Here is a 14,945-nt window from a genome sequence, read left to right as displayed (position 1 = left end):
GGGTATTCCTTGTGTGTTTTGCAGCTTCTCTGCTTCTGCCCTCCCGCTAATGACAGATGCACTTTGACACAGAGGCGTACTAAGGTGTGGCCCACACGCACACACACGCTGAGGTCTACTGCAGCACATGTTAATGGGCAACTTGTAATGATAGGATTCTTAATTTCATATAAGCGTTTGTGTAAAATTATTTAAATAAGACTTCCCTCATTGTATGTAACTGTGGAGTTACTTAACACATGCTTGTACAAAGAAACTTATGGTCAGAGTATTTACAAGCCATTGTGTTCTTGAAGGTTTATATGAAATGCTGTCATTATTCAAAGTGCGAAGGCCAGCTCTTTCATCTTTCTCAGGTTTAGAGCATCTTCCCTAGATAAGTAGAGATCCTAACTAATTCTGGTTCATCACTGTGGCAACTGTGAAGAATTCAGGGAAGCCTGCCAGTAAGATTTAAAGTTGGCTTAAAACTCAACTTTCAGAAAACTAAGATCATGGCATCCGGTCCCGTCATTTCCTGGCAAATAGATGGGGAAACAGTGCAAACAGTGAGAGACTTTATTTTTGGGCACCAAAATCACTGCAGATGGTGATTGCAGCCATGAAATTAAAAGACTCTTGCTCCTTGGAAGGAAAGCTATGACCAACCTAGACCGCACGTTAAAAAGCAGAGACATTACTTTGCCAGCAAAGGTCTGTCTTAGTCAAAGCTGTGATCTTTCCAGTGGTCATGTATAGATGTGAGAGTTGGACTATAAAGAAAGCTGAGCGCCAAAGAATTGATGCTTTTGAACTGTGGTGTTGGAGAAGACTCTTGAGAGTCCCTTGGACTGCAAGGAGATCCAACCAGTCCATCCTTAAGGAGATCAGTCCTGAATATTCACTGAACGACTGATGCTGAACCTGAAGCTCCAATACTTTGGCCACCTGATGCGAAGAACTGACTCATTGGAAAAGTCCCTGATGCTTGAAAGATTGAAGGTGGGAGAAGGGGACGACAGAGGATGAGATGGTTGGATGGTATCACTGACTCGATGGACATGAGTTTAAGTAAGCTCCGGGAGTTGGTGATGAACAGCAAAGCCTGCCGTGCTGCAGTCCATGGGGTCCCAAAGAGTCCGACATGACTGAGCAACTGAACTAACTAAGATTTAGAGCAAGATTCTGTATTATTGAGTCTGCAGAGAATGCACTGCAGTGTTGTAAACTCTGGGAGGAAATACAGTTGACCCTCAGTCTACACAGGAATTAGGGGCACTGACCCTCTTCCCAGTGGCAAATCAGTATATAGCTTTGTAGTCACCATAATACAAGGTTACTCACCTGTATCTGCAGATTCAACCAACTGCTGATCAGGTGGTGCTGTAGGAAGCTTTTAGTGAAAAAATCCATGTGTAAGTGGACCTGCACAGTTCAGACCCCTGTTGTTCAACAGTCAACTGTCTGAAATAAAAATACTCTGGGAGTAGGTTTCCTAGACTTTTTCAAAGTGTTGTCTTTAAACACAGTAACAGTCAAATTTTTGGTTAACCTTTTTTCATCAATCCTAAACCAGACCTGTCTCCCCAACACATTTTAACCTGAAAAACCATCATAATATCTTAAAATCAATGGTGTGTTACAGTGTCTGGCAACCAGATGGCAGTCATGTGAAAATTTGTGCTAACGCCTTCTGGTAAGAGTAAGAATCTCTAACATCAGATACTATCACGTGTTATCTTTCTGCTTTAAATATGTGCAGGGGAGAGATTTGCTTACAGTCTGTTGAGGGAAATAAGATAGACAAAAAACCGCACTGTTGCTGGGCTGTTAGCCTGGTGCAGCCAGGAGCGTTTTCCGGTGAGCCATTTAGCAGGAACATTAAGGTAGCTCCTGATACTTTATCAAATGTTTGACTCCATCTGGCTTCTAGGTTACTTCACATCACTTCCTTTGCCATTCAGTATCTGTTGAACTGTGTGGTTTTACAGATTAGGGACTATTATTGTGTAAAATCTCTAGGCTGTGAAGATGGAAAAATCTGTGAATTCACTAAAAAAGACTATAGCAAAGTTTAAGTTATCTTACTATTCTTCTCCCCACTTCTTAATTTTCCTGCCACCAATCAATGTTATGTGTGCCCAAAGTCACCACTAGGGAAAACAGAGTGGTTCAGACCAAAGACCAGGGAAAACAGCACTTTGGTGGGATCGCTTGCCTTAGAAGTAGTTTCAGGTTCGCCTGAAGTAGAGCTCTTGAAGAATATTTCTCGGTAATAAGTGATGGAGACTGTTTAAATACAGGTTATATTATAGTTAGCCTGAAAGTGCTTTGTTCAGGTTGACCTCGGTGCTGGAGTGTGGGGGAAATGTGTGGCAGCATCATAAATAAGAACTGAGGAGCTGGGAGGATACTTTGCTTCCTGAGGAAAGGGCCATGCCAGGGTATCTCTAACCTGTCTGAGAATGATGATGCAAAACCAGTGAAAGAGAATTGCTTTGTAGCGTTTTCATCATCTGTGACCTTGTTTTTGGTCCTACAGTAGAGGGTCAGATGGTCCTGGTTTACATGTGAAGAATGATTCTCTCTTTTCAGAAACTAATTCTGAAGCAAGCGCTTATTATCGTGCTGCAGTGGTGCTTCAACCACAATTTTAGCATTCGACTGTATGCGCTAGTCGCTCTTAAGAAAATCTGGAGCATGTGTAAGGGGTTACGCATTGAAGAACTTGAGGCTTTAACTTCTGTTATTGAATCCAGTCTGAGTCAAGTGGAAAACATGCACGGAGCAGGGTAAGCAGGCCTTGTCCTTTCCCCTGGTCCAGCAGAGCGTGTGGAGAGGTGTCGGGGGTACCTAGACAAGGAATCGGGGGTGCCTGGTCCAGCAGAGCTTGGGGAGAGGCGTCGAGGGTGCCCAGCCAAGGAGTCGGGGGTGCTGGCCGCAGCAGCTTCTCTTAAGCACATCACAGGCTGCGGTGTGCAGAGCCGGGTCAGGGAGCATTTAAGCTGCTCACTGATGTGCAGTTTAATTACAGTTCTAAGTGCTATCAGCTCCATCATTGACTTGTTTTTGCCTTTTTTAACTCTTGGTCTTTATCTTGAGATGTTTCTCTTCAGTGCAGCTGAATGTTAGCATCCTCTACTGTCAAAGAACCACCGAGAAGCAGCACGATCTGACTTTAAAGCCATGTGCTTGTCACCCCTCCAGTGTCCCCACTGAAGCTGGGAGCTTTTCCTTTTTCTTTTTTAAAAGAACTTCTTGGTTCCCCAAACAAAATCCTACTCAGATGCTTGATATCAAACAGATAAAGCACTGCTCTGGTGGATGGAGTTGGGAGGGGTGCACAGCGCAGAGCAGAACCCAGGGGATGGGAGCTTGGATATGCACTGGGGTGTTGTCCCTTGAAGAGGCTTTGGAAAGCCAAGGGGCAGAGCCAGCAGCTTGTAAGGAGGGGGCTGAGCTCTCATCTCAGGCCTCCTGTTTGTTACCCCACTAATACTGAGGCCTGGTCTTCAGTGACAGGAGGGACTGGAACTCAGGGGTGAAGAAGGCACATTGGTGGGAGCGGAGAAGGCGTCTTGAAATTCCTGCTTTAGCTTGGGGTTTGTTGATCATGAATTTAACCCAAAACCTTCTGGTGGCCATGTTTTATAATTTTTTTCCTACCCCTTTTGCCTTTTCAGCCTTGTCAAATTTTCGTTTTCTTGCTGTATTGTGTGTGTGCTTGTTAAAGTTAAGAATTTAAACCCTTGCATTACTTTTGTTTGACTTATGAACACTGCTGCTGTTTGGCTGCGTGTCATGAATCTGCAGAGTAGAAAAAGCGACCTATGTAATGATTTTCTGTCCTGGAAAAAAAAAATTTCAAAGCCTCTATGGCCAGAGGGAGACGTAAGACTCCCAGCCTAGATTTCTTATACAGTTCCCTTTTAGGATTCCTTTTCCCCGGCATGAGAGGTGTACCTGTGGTAGCCGTTATGCGATTTTCCAATCCACTGACCACCATCTCTTTGAGGAAGGAGAGACCTGGTTTTCATTCTTGTTGAATCGTTGTTGTAGGACTGGGAGAGAGGTATTTAATTTCTTTGTCTGTTTTTCAGGTTTTATTTCAAAATATCGCATTTAGGATCAGCTGTTAAAAGGCTTTAATCTTGAAGATAGAGGTGTACAAATCTTGGGGCAAAATTCACAGATTTCCTACGCATTCTAAATTCCACAGTGCCTGCTTAAAAGACCTAACTGGTGTTCACTCTTACCGGAGGCGATTTTCTAGTTCCGTTCCTCAGACGTGTTTTTAACCCTTAGGAGCGCGAAGAAGAACTGGCGACGCATCCAGGAGCATTTCTTTTTCACAGCGTTCCACCCGCTGAAGGATTACTGTCTGGAGGTGAGCAGAGAAGAGCGCGTGTGAATTTCCTTCCGTGTCTGTAGCCCTGATGCATCGCTATGTAATGAGGCTAACTGTCCCTGCAGCACCGCCTTCACGTTGTAAAGTCCTCAGTGTTACTCTGTCGCCGTGTGCGGGCGGCTTGCTCGCGCTTCGCTCTTCAGCAGTGAAAATTGGCTAGTCATCTTCACTTTCTGTTTCTCAGGCAGTGTCTGGCTTGTAAACCCTGGAAGGGGGAATATTTCACTCTGAACAGAAATCTGTTCTGACATTAAAAGGAAATGAGTGAAAACATTTGTGCAGGTGAGATTTGTTGTATGAAGCCCATTGTTATGAAAGATCAAAAAGATCTACTCTTTTAAGTGCATATTTTAGGTTCTGGATGATTGAAATTGTATAGCAAATGATCTATCACCTCACTGATCATAATAGATAATGTGCCTATGTAATTTTAAGAACCATAAACGTATTTATTACAGTTAGCATGTGAATTAATTAACAATATAGAGATTAATTTATGTAAATGATTACTACTTTCTTCCTTTTTCAACTGTAATTATCATGTTTTGTCTTTGATTTTTAACTATGTGACCTAAATTTAAATACACACACACACACACACACACACACACACACACACACACACACACACGACCTGGGACCTTTCCTCTAAGGAACTTGGAAGTATCAGTAACTTAAGCTACCGTGCATAAGAGTTTTTGTTGTTGCTGTTGGGTTATTTGTGTGTGTGGATTACTAATAAGCTGGCCTTTTTAAAAAGAGATATAGAGATTTGTTTATTGTGAGATATTCATCATAGAACATTATTGTGTGGTTTCTGTTGCTTCATTGCAAAAATTATTTAGGAGTTTTCAAATATTTTAACATGTTCTGTTCTATGTCCTTTAGCGCCCAGAATGCTTTGTTTGACATCTTTCTGAAGGACTCTTAATAACTCTGTAGTGCTAAGTCAGCCTTTTCTATTCACTTCTCCAGCAGGAGTAAGTCCCTTGCTTCCCCTCTTCCTTCGTCCTGACTTTGACTGCCTCACTCTCATATATTTAATATATTTTATTGTCCATTAATTATATGAACCATAAATGTGTATATGTAAATAAAATAATGGCTCACGAGAACTCTCCTTATACATTTGGAGCTATACTTAGTAGCTATTTAATAAACACTTAGTTGCATCCAAGCCAGTTAAAGTTTGCATGAATATTGAAAACCATATTAATTCTAAAAGCTTTTATGAAGACTTGCACAATGTTATAAGTTTGTTATTTCATTCTTAAATTGCCTATTGTGCTTCTGCTTCTTACGTGCCTTGTCACCTTTGAGGATTTCTGGATCTCACTTTTCTTGTCATAGGTAAGAAAAGGGAAGGAGGATTGTTATGTAATGAATGAATAACTGCTGTTTACAAATTACTTCCATGTGCTGTTTTAACCTGATTTTACCCTCATTTTATCAATGAGGAAGTTGAAGCCAAGAAAGGCTAATGGCTTATCTGACATCACACAGCTAAGATACAGCTGATGCAAATCTGGATTCCAAATCTGTATAATGACAGTGAGGGTAAAGATCTGGCATCACAGGACCTTGAATTTGTTTGCTTATGGAGGTATTTGTCTGTCAATAAACAGTATTTATCCAAATACCCCCCAACACTAATGCCCATCAGTTCCCAAATACTTTTTGCTTGTGTCCACGACATGGTGTGTAGTGTGTACAGTAAGAAATGCTGGAGCGGAAGATCTGCCTGCTCCTAAGGATTTCCAAATCAGTCCCTTAATTTCTTAGAGAAGATAATAAATTTAGATAAGACAGTTTCTACAAGATGCAAATGAAAGTATGTAATCTGATCAGACACGATAGTTTGGAAGAATACATCAGTAATAATAAGTTGTACTTGAAACATTTTATCATGTATTTCTTTGTTATTTTTAAGGGGCAAAAATTTTAGATTTTACAATTCTCCTTTCAGACGATATTTTACATCCTTCCACGCCTCTCTGGCCTTATTGAGGATGAATGGATTGCCATTGGTAAATTCACCAGGTTCACTGACATTCCTTTAGATGCAGGGTTTCAGTGGTGCCTTTCTACAACTCAGCTGTGTGAACTAAAGCCAGGTGACTGGTCCCAGCAGGACGTAGGTAAGCATTTTTGTTTTCTTTTCCCCCTGTTGCCTGATCAGGCTCCCTGATTTCTATTACTTAGAAACGATAGTTGGTCACTGTTTCGTTGATGTGCTGACCTCAGCTCCCCCTGTGAGAGAAAAGACAGACAGTGTGGTGTCACTCTGCACTTCTGTCCTAGTTTTAGGAGTACACTATTATTCACTCATCGACTTTAGAAGTAGGCTTTTAAAATTATGTATTATTATTATTTTTGGCTTCACTGGGTCTTCGTCGCAGCACTCAGGGTTTCTCTCTAGTTGTGGCTCATAGAGCTTAGGTGTCCAGGGGCATGTGGTATCTTAGTTCCCCAGCCAGGGATCAAACCCACGTCCTCTGCATTGGAAGGTGGATTCTTAACCACTGGACCACCAGGGAAGTCCCCTGACTAGTACTTTAATCTAGCCAATGTCAGTTGGTTTTGCTGTTCAAAACCAAAGAGAACCTCACCTGCTTTACTATGTAAAGCTAAAATCTTCTCTCTTCTTTGCCTTCTACTATATATTTCTGAAAAAAGAGATTTTTTTTTTAAAGGGCCAAATTAAGCAGTCTCTTTCCTTGTCCCTTTTGGGAATGAAGCCGAGCTTCCCATTCTCGCTCCCTCTGGCTGGACATCACTTACCTCTTAGATCTTCCCCTAGGCTCCAGCCCTCAGCCACGGCCACTTCCCTGCAGCTTTCTCTAGGACCTGCCTTTCCCTGTTGATCGCCTCCTGCTCCTTCCTCCCCTCAGTCAAGCTTGCCCTCCCAAAACCTAGGATCAAGTCCTATACCCATTTTTAAAACCACAATGAACCTTAAGAGATGTGTAGCAGTGATCTGTATTCTCCGCATTTCTGTCACTCACATTGTCCTCTTCGCTTCCCCTAACCCAGAACCATCCCTGTGGCTTCTTTCAGAAAAGCAGAAGCTGTCTCGTCTACTTCTTTACCATACCTGACTTTCAGTTCAGTTTATTTCAGTCGCTCAGTCGTGTCCGACTCTTCGACCCCATGAATCTCAGCACACCAGGCCTCCCTGTCCATCACCAACTCCCGGAGTTCACTTAGACTCACGTCCATCGAGTCAGTGATGCCATCCAGCCATCTCATCCTCGGTCGTCCCCTTCTCCTCCTGCCCCAATCCCTCCCAGCATCAGAGTCTTTTCCAGTGAGTCAGCTCTTCACATGAGGTGGCCAAAGTACTGGAGCTTCAGCTTTAGCATCATTCCTTCCAAAGAAATCCCAGGACTGATCTCCTTCAGAATGGACTGGTTGGATCTCCTTGCAGTCCAAGGGACTCTCAAGAGTCTTCTCCAACACCACAGTTCAAAAGCATCAGTTCTTCGGTGCTCAGCTTTCTTCACAGTTCAACTCTGACATCCATACATGACCACAGGAAAAACCATAGCCTTGACTAGACGGACCTTTGTTGGCAAAGTAATGTCTCTGCTTTTGAATATGCTATCTAGGTTGGTCATAACTTTTCTTCCAAGGAGTAAGCGTCTTTTACTTTCATGGCTGCAGTCACCATCTGCAGGGATTTTGGAGCCCCCCAAAATAAAGTCTGACAGTGTTTCCACTGTTTCCCCGTCTATATGCCATGAAGTGATGGGACCAGATGCCATGATCTTCATTTTCTGAATGTTGAGCTTTAAGCCAATTTTTTCACGCTCCTCTTTCATCAAGAGGCTTTTTAGTTCCTCTTCACTTTCTACCTGACTTTATGTAGCATTTATTTGCTTGTTTACTGCTACCCTGATTTTCCTCCTCAGTCTGACTTTTCTTCCTCTCCTTGAGCTCTCCCACTTGTCCCTTAAATTTATACTTCTCTAAAATTTTGGTGTTTTCAAGCATCTCTTGGATAACGTTAAAAGTGCAGATCTTGAGTCCTGCCCTTAGATTTTAACTCTGGAGGACAGTTCTGGGAATGTGCATTGTTTAATCAAATACTGTGGATGTTCATGAATGCATTTTAATACTATCACCTTAAATTTATTTACTCAGTCTACAAAGATTTACTGATGCCTGCTACAGGCTGAAAGTTAAGACAAAGGCCATACCCTCAGGGCACTTAATTCCTAGATGAGCACACCCCTATAGCAATGGATAATATGTCAGCAAAAAAGTACTGTGGAGACAATAAAGCAGAGTAAAGGTGTAACAGAGGATTAAAAAGACCTTTTTCAGGCTTCCCTCATAGCCTGCAATGCAGGAGACCCAGGTTCTATTCCTGGGTTGGGAAGATCCCCTGGAGAAGGAAATGACAATCCACTCCAACATTCTTGCCTGGAAAATCCCATGGACAGAAGAGCTTGGGGGGCTGCAGTCCATGGGGTTGCAAGAGTTGGACACAACTTAGTGACTTCACCACCACCAAGGAGCTGAAGTTGAGCAGAGGCAGACAGGAAGTGGGAACAACTGAGGCAAAGCCTGGAGGAAGAGCTTCCCTAAAATAGAGGTCAGCAAATGTGAAGATGTGTGGGCGAAAGACTGGTGATGAGAGCTGGAAGGGACAGCCCGCTGGGAAGGAGAGAAGGGAGCAACAGCACATCCTGACGTCCGATTCGAGTTCCACTGTGGAGAGGGATGAGGAGTTACTGAGTGGGGAAAGGCTGCAGAGGTCTTTCTGTTTGTTTGTTTCGGGTAAAGAGAGATATTGCAATATGATTTCTATGTTGTTCAGTTGCTAAGTCATATCCCACTCTTGGCAACCCCAGGCTTCCCTGTCCATGACTATCTCCCTGAGTAACCCACTCAGGGAGGTATCACCCCAGGGAGATAATGGAAACCCACATTAGCTTTCCACCCTGAGTTTGCTCAAACTCATGTCCATTGAGTTGGTGATGCCATCCAACCATCTCATCCTCTGTCGTCCCCCTCTCCTCCTGCCTTCAGTCTTTCCCAGCATCAGGGTCTTTTCCAATGAGTCACATCAGGTGGCCAAAGTATTGGAGCTTCGGCATCAGTCCTTCCAGTGAATATTCAGAGTTGATTTTCTTTAGGACTGACTTGTTGGATCTCCTTGCAGTCCGTGGGACTCTCAGGAGTCTTCTCCAGCACCACAATTTGAAAGCATCAGTTCTTCAGTGCTCAAACCTTTTTTATGGTCCAGCTCACATATCCGTACATGACGACTGGAAAAAACCATAGCTTTGACTGTGTGGACCTCTGTCGGCAAAGTGATGTCTCTGCTTTTTAATATGCTCTCTAGGTTTATCATAGCTTTCCTTCCAAGGAGCAAGCGTCTTTTAATTTCATGGCTGCAGTCACCATCTGCAGTGGTTTTGGAGCCTGAGAAAATAAAATCTGTCACTGTTTCCAGTTTTTCCCCATCTATTTGCCGTGAAGTGATGGGACCAAATGCCGTATTCTGAGTTTTTTGAATGTTGAGTTTAAGCTAGCTTTTTCACTCTCCTCTTTCACCTTCATCAAGAGGCTCTTTAGTTCCTCTTCTCTTTCTATGCTGAGACTTAAGTACTAGGATCCCCTAGGTGCCTTCATTTTTTCTTCCCATTCTGTTGGCTCTCCTTGCACATTTTTCACTTGTTTGCAGCTAGAAGCCACCTGTGTAACTGCACCTTCCAGATCTTTGTCTCTCCCAGCCTCTTTCCTAAGCCTGCTGGATGCTTGCACCAGCTCTTCTGTAAGCTCTTTAAACGCAGTGTCCAAACCCACATTAGCGTTCCACCCAGAGGCTCCTCCTCAGTATTCCCTTTCTATCAGTGAGGTTGCTTGCTCTCACAGAAGTCATTCTTTTCCTGTTGTCTCTTGCCATGTCTATCCGTTACAGGAGCTTGGCAACTCTGCCTTTCCTCTTCAGCCCTTCTTGCATCATTTAATTGAGACTTTCTGTCTTTGCTGGGCTAGTGCAAAAGCCTCTCAATGGTTTTCCATCCCCAGCTTTTCCTCCTCCACATCACTTTTGAGGATTTTTCTAAAACACAAGACCAGTACTGTTAACGTCTTCTTAAAACCCTGTACTGCCTCCTGTCTGTATGATAAATTGTTTATACACAAAGTCCTTAGGACCGGGTCTGAGTCATGTGCCTCCATCAGTTGACTGCTGTGAGAGCCCTAAAGCGCTGCCACCGCCCGAGCCCTGTCCTGCTGCAGCCTGCGTGTGTGCACGTGCCAAGTCTGCAGCCTGCACCACCCTTCCCATGCTCTGCTCTGCACACCAACACTCCCTCCCCGGAGCTCTCCTGGGTCTGGCTCTTTGCCGTCCCCCCCGTTAGTAACGCCTCCCTATGTGAGCATGCCATCAGTATAGGACTGCATCACCGTCCGGGTCAGGTCTCTTCAGTCCCCAGGAACCTCAGAGCCCCCGTCTGCTCAGTCAGGTTCGGAGTGGGACAGGGTTGAGGAAGAGCCTGGAAGAAGGATCTCAGACCTGAACACAGAGTTAGACAGGTCATTATGTTCTGTGTGCTCAGCAAGTTGGTGAAGAGAGAATTATTTGAAAGAATAGTCCTCATTTTAGAAAAGGGCCCCCAAGTACTTGTAAAATAAGATAAAAACTGTTTATGTTGTTTTCTGGAATACAGTATTCCTACAGAAAACTCCAATCTAACAACACTGTTTGCAAGATACAGCATTATTTTCTGTACATCTAAGAAAAAATGCTACCAAACTATGGATGTGGGACTTAAGGATTCTAAGATGCTTCCAAATTTGGGGTATGCTAACACGGAAAACAGTGTCAGACTATTTTTTGGGGCCCCAAAATCACTGCAGATGATGACTACAGCCATGAAATTAAAAGACGCTTACTCCTTGGAAGAAAAGTTCTGACCAACCTAGATAGTATATTCAAAAGCACAGACATTACTTTGCCAACTAAGGTCCCTCTGGTCAAGGCTATGGTTTTCCAGTAGTCATATATGGATGTGAGAGTTGGACTGTGAAGAAGGCTGAGCGCCGAAGAATTGATGCTTTTGAACTGTGGTGTTGGAGAAGACTCTTGAGAGTCCCTTGGACTGCAAGGAGATCCAACCAGTCCATTCTGAAGGAGATCAGCCCTGAGATTTCTTTGGAAGGAATGATGCTAAAGCTGAAGCTCCAGTACTTTGGCTACCTCGTGCGAAGAGTTGACTCATTGGAAAAGACTCTGATGCTGGGAGGGATTGGGGGCAGGAGGAGAAGGGGATGACAGAGGATGAGATGGCTGGATGGCATCACAGACTCGATGGACCTGAATCTGAGAGAACTCCAGGAGTTGGTGATGGATAGGAGGCCTGGTGTGCTGCGATTCATGGGCTCGCAAAGAGTCGGACACGACTGAACTGAACTGAACATGGAAAAAATGTGCATCTTTTATTTTCATAAGTTGTTGTATTTTGCTTAATAGAGTTTAATTTGAATATTTGCAACTATTATTGAAAGTGGCAGTTGTATCTGAATCCAGCTAAAGTTCTTTAATTAAAAATCTCATTTTAAACTGTTCATTTAAGCTCATAAAAAAATATATGAGACTTTCCTGGTGGTCTAGTGGTTAAGAATCCTCCTGCCAATGCAGGGGACACGGGTTCGATCCCTGGTCCAGGAAGATGTGCCTCGGTGCCTGCACTGCGACTGAGCCTGCGCTCTAGAGCCTGCGAGCCGCGGCTGCTGAAGGCAGCGCGTTCTGGAGCCTGTGCGCCGCAGCGGTGATAGCCCCTGCTCACCACAACCTGGGAAAGCCTGTGCATAGCAGCCAGAGTACCCAGCGCAGCCAGAAACCAAATAAAATAAATCTCACACACACACACACACACACACGCACATATGCATGTAAGTAAATAGGTTTATATTTTCTTTTTCCTTCCCAGGTTCCAACTCAGGTGAAGCAGATAACCAGTCAGAGTGGACTGATGTTCAGAAAAAGATTATCCCGTGGAAGAACCATGTTCCAGACTTGGACCTGGAGCTGGTATTTCAGGATCGTGCTGCCAAACTTGGAAAGTCAATCAGCAGACTGATTGTAGTGGCCTCACTCATTGATAAGCCAACCAATTTAGGAGGTAAAAGGACAGTCTTGATCTTGAAACTCTATACTGACCCAGTGCCATCTGGGGCCTCTTGTCCACATTCCACCTTCCCCGGGAGCTCCAGAGGAGTGCTCGGGTCCTGGTGGGCGTGGTCTTAGGCTGGCGGCAGTGATCCCCGCTTGTCCCGTGCAGGGCTGTGCCGGACCTGTGAGGTGTTCGGGGCCGCGGCGCTGGTCATGGGCAACCTTCAGTGTGTCAGAGACAAGCAGTTTCAGCACCTCAGTGTTTCAGCAGAACAGTGGCTTCCTTTAGTGGAGGTGAGTGGAAAGTGCTTGATTATTGAAATTTTCATTCACCAGACTCTTTCTAGTACTCTTGTCTTCCTGTCGGTCCTTTTGCAGTAGTCCAGCCTGTCATATTTTAAAAATAATACTAAAAAGTAAAATACAGCCCACTCTGTTCTCCTTTTTATTATCTCTCACACTATTATATTTTTAGAAATCATCAATAATGTAGACTTTTTAGTAAAATGTGTCCTGTTGTAACTCACTCATTTTATAAATGTATATGATGTTGGGAGCATCCTTTTTTATAGTGTATAATTCTGTCCTTTTCCTGTTAACAAATTTCAGTTTCATCAGAAGTTTTTTTTTTTTTTTTTCTTTTATTCCCAGCAGGGCTGTAAATGAACAATTTAATATTCTGCTCTTTTTAAGGTAAAACCACCTCAGCTGATCGATTATCTACAACAGAAAAAGGCAGAAGGTTACACCATCGTGGGTGTGGAACAGACTGCCAAAAGTTTAGACCTAACCCGGTACTGCTTCCCTGAGAAGTCTTTACTCTTGTTGGGGTAAGAGCTTTGTCTTGAGTCTCTGTCTCGAAAATGTTTCAGAAGATTTAGTTTTACCTGGGCTCCTGATCCTACCCCCACACCTGACTTCTGACTTAAAGGTTTATGAAAAGCGCCAGCCCCTTCCACTCTCTGGCGCCCCTCCCCCCACCCCCCGCCAGGCTTTCCTTTTACTTTACCTGTTGGGGATGGTTCGGTGAACACAGAATCAACCCATAAACCTTGTTACACTCTTGTTTATTTTTCTGGTACCATAGACTTGTTTCATTTTGTTAACCTTTCTCTTCCAGTAATATCTAGGATGTCTAAGAAAAAAAAATTGTTTTTTACAAGAAAACTAACCTTTCTTCCATTTCTCCTCATCAGCAACGAACGTGAAGGGATTCCAGCAAATCTGATCCAGCAGCTGGATGTGTGCGTGGAGATTCCTCAGCAGGGCATCATCCGCTCCCTCAACGTCCACGTGAGTGGGGCGCTGCTGATCTGGGAGTACACCAGGCAGCAGCTGCTGAAGCAGGGGGGCTCCACGGCCTGACGCCCGCGCCTCACCTGAGACGGGTTGTTGTTGGTGCTGCTGAAACGTTTAAAACTACCTGGACTCATGAGATAGATTCTGAAATTGACTGGGATAGTTTTGTCTTTTTTATTCACAGTTTAATGCCAAAACTTTGTCATGTGCCTTAACTATATTACTGTATATGTTGTCCCCTTTAATAAACATTTTTGGCTAAGTTGTATTACTTCTTTAATAAAATATTTTAATTGTGGAAATAAAACAATGAATTTTAGAAAGATCTTTTCTTTCCTAGAAATTAGTATTGTCAGAAAGGTGGATTATGGTGGGAGAAGGCAGGATTAAGGCGGCTGCAGTTATCTGTGAATACTGTTCCCTTGCCAGGAGGAAGCACAGGGGCTGGGGCAGAGGGGTGGAAAGTTAGTTTCCCCATGAGGGAGTCACTGGCCTCCTGCTGCTGCTTCGTATCCATTTCTCAGGGAGGAAACATGCTTGGCAAGGTATCAACCCAGGGTCCCAGTAAAGTTTGTAACTTATTTTTAAAGCCATGAAATAGGTCATCTGTTCAGTTCAGTCACTCAGTTGTGTTCGACTCTTTGTGACCCCATGGACTGCAGCACACCAGGCATCCCTGTCCATCACCAACTCTGGAGTTTACTCAAACTTAGGTCCATTGACTCAGTGATGCCATCCAACCATCTCATCCTCTGTTGTTCCCTTCTCTGCCTGCCTTCGGTCTTTCCCAGCATCAGGCTCTCTTCTTGTGAGTCAGTTCTTCACATCAGGTGGTCAAAGTATTAGTTTCAGCTTCAGCATCAGTCCTTCCAATGAACATTCAGGACTGATTTCCTTTGGATGGACTGGTTGGATCTCCTTGCAGTCCAAGGGACTCTCAAGAGTCTTCAACACCACAGTTCAAACGTATCAATTCTTCGGCGCTCAGCTTTCTTTATAGTCCAATTCTCACATCCATATATGACTACTGGAAAAACCATAGCTTTGCTTAGAAGGACCTTTGTTGGCGGCAAAGTAATGTCTTTGCTTTTTAATATGCTGTCTAGGTTGGTCATAACTCTTCTTCCAAGG

The 14,945-nt window shown here is 43.8% G+C and overlaps 1 protein-coding gene across 10 annotated transcripts in view; it reads left to right on the top strand.

Moving 5' to 3' along the window:
* Positions 1-14,121, top strand: part of TARBP1 (TAR (HIV-1) RNA binding protein 1) — a 65,830-nt gene extending 51,709 nt beyond the window's left edge. For 2 of the 10 annotated variants that reach the window (XM_060406715.1, XM_027962425.3), the window contains 7 exons: positions 2,575-2,771; positions 4,285-4,366; positions 6,354-6,525; positions 12,334-12,525; positions 12,685-12,809; positions 13,209-13,345; positions 13,712-14,121. In XM_060406715.1, the coding sequence (XP_060262698.1) occupies positions 2,575-2,771; positions 4,285-4,366; positions 6,354-6,525; positions 12,334-12,525; positions 12,685-12,809; positions 13,209-13,345; positions 13,712-13,880 (1,074 nt within the window). In that variant the 3' untranslated portion in view covers positions 13,881-14,121. Of the gene's footprint in view, positions 1-24; positions 1,478-2,574; positions 2,772-4,079; positions 4,367-4,571; positions 6,025-6,353; positions 6,526-12,333; positions 12,526-12,684; positions 12,810-13,208; positions 13,346-13,711 lie in introns of those variants that run through there. The other 8 variants (XR_009598558.1, XR_009598557.1, XR_006058102.2 and 5 more) reach the window with 8 other exon arrangements.
* Positions 14,122-14,945: the final 824 nt, after the last annotated feature.

The sequence above is a fragment of the Ovis aries genome, chromosome 25 (assembly GCF_016772045.2).
Source record: "Ovis aries strain OAR_USU_Benz2616 breed Rambouillet chromosome 25, ARS-UI_Ramb_v3.0, whole genome shotgun sequence".
NCBI classification, from domain to species: Eukaryota; Metazoa; Chordata; class Mammalia; order Artiodactyla; family Bovidae; genus Ovis; species Ovis aries.
The sequence above is the reverse complement of the archived record's forward strand: the minus strand, read 5'-3'. Positions and strand labels throughout refer to the sequence as shown.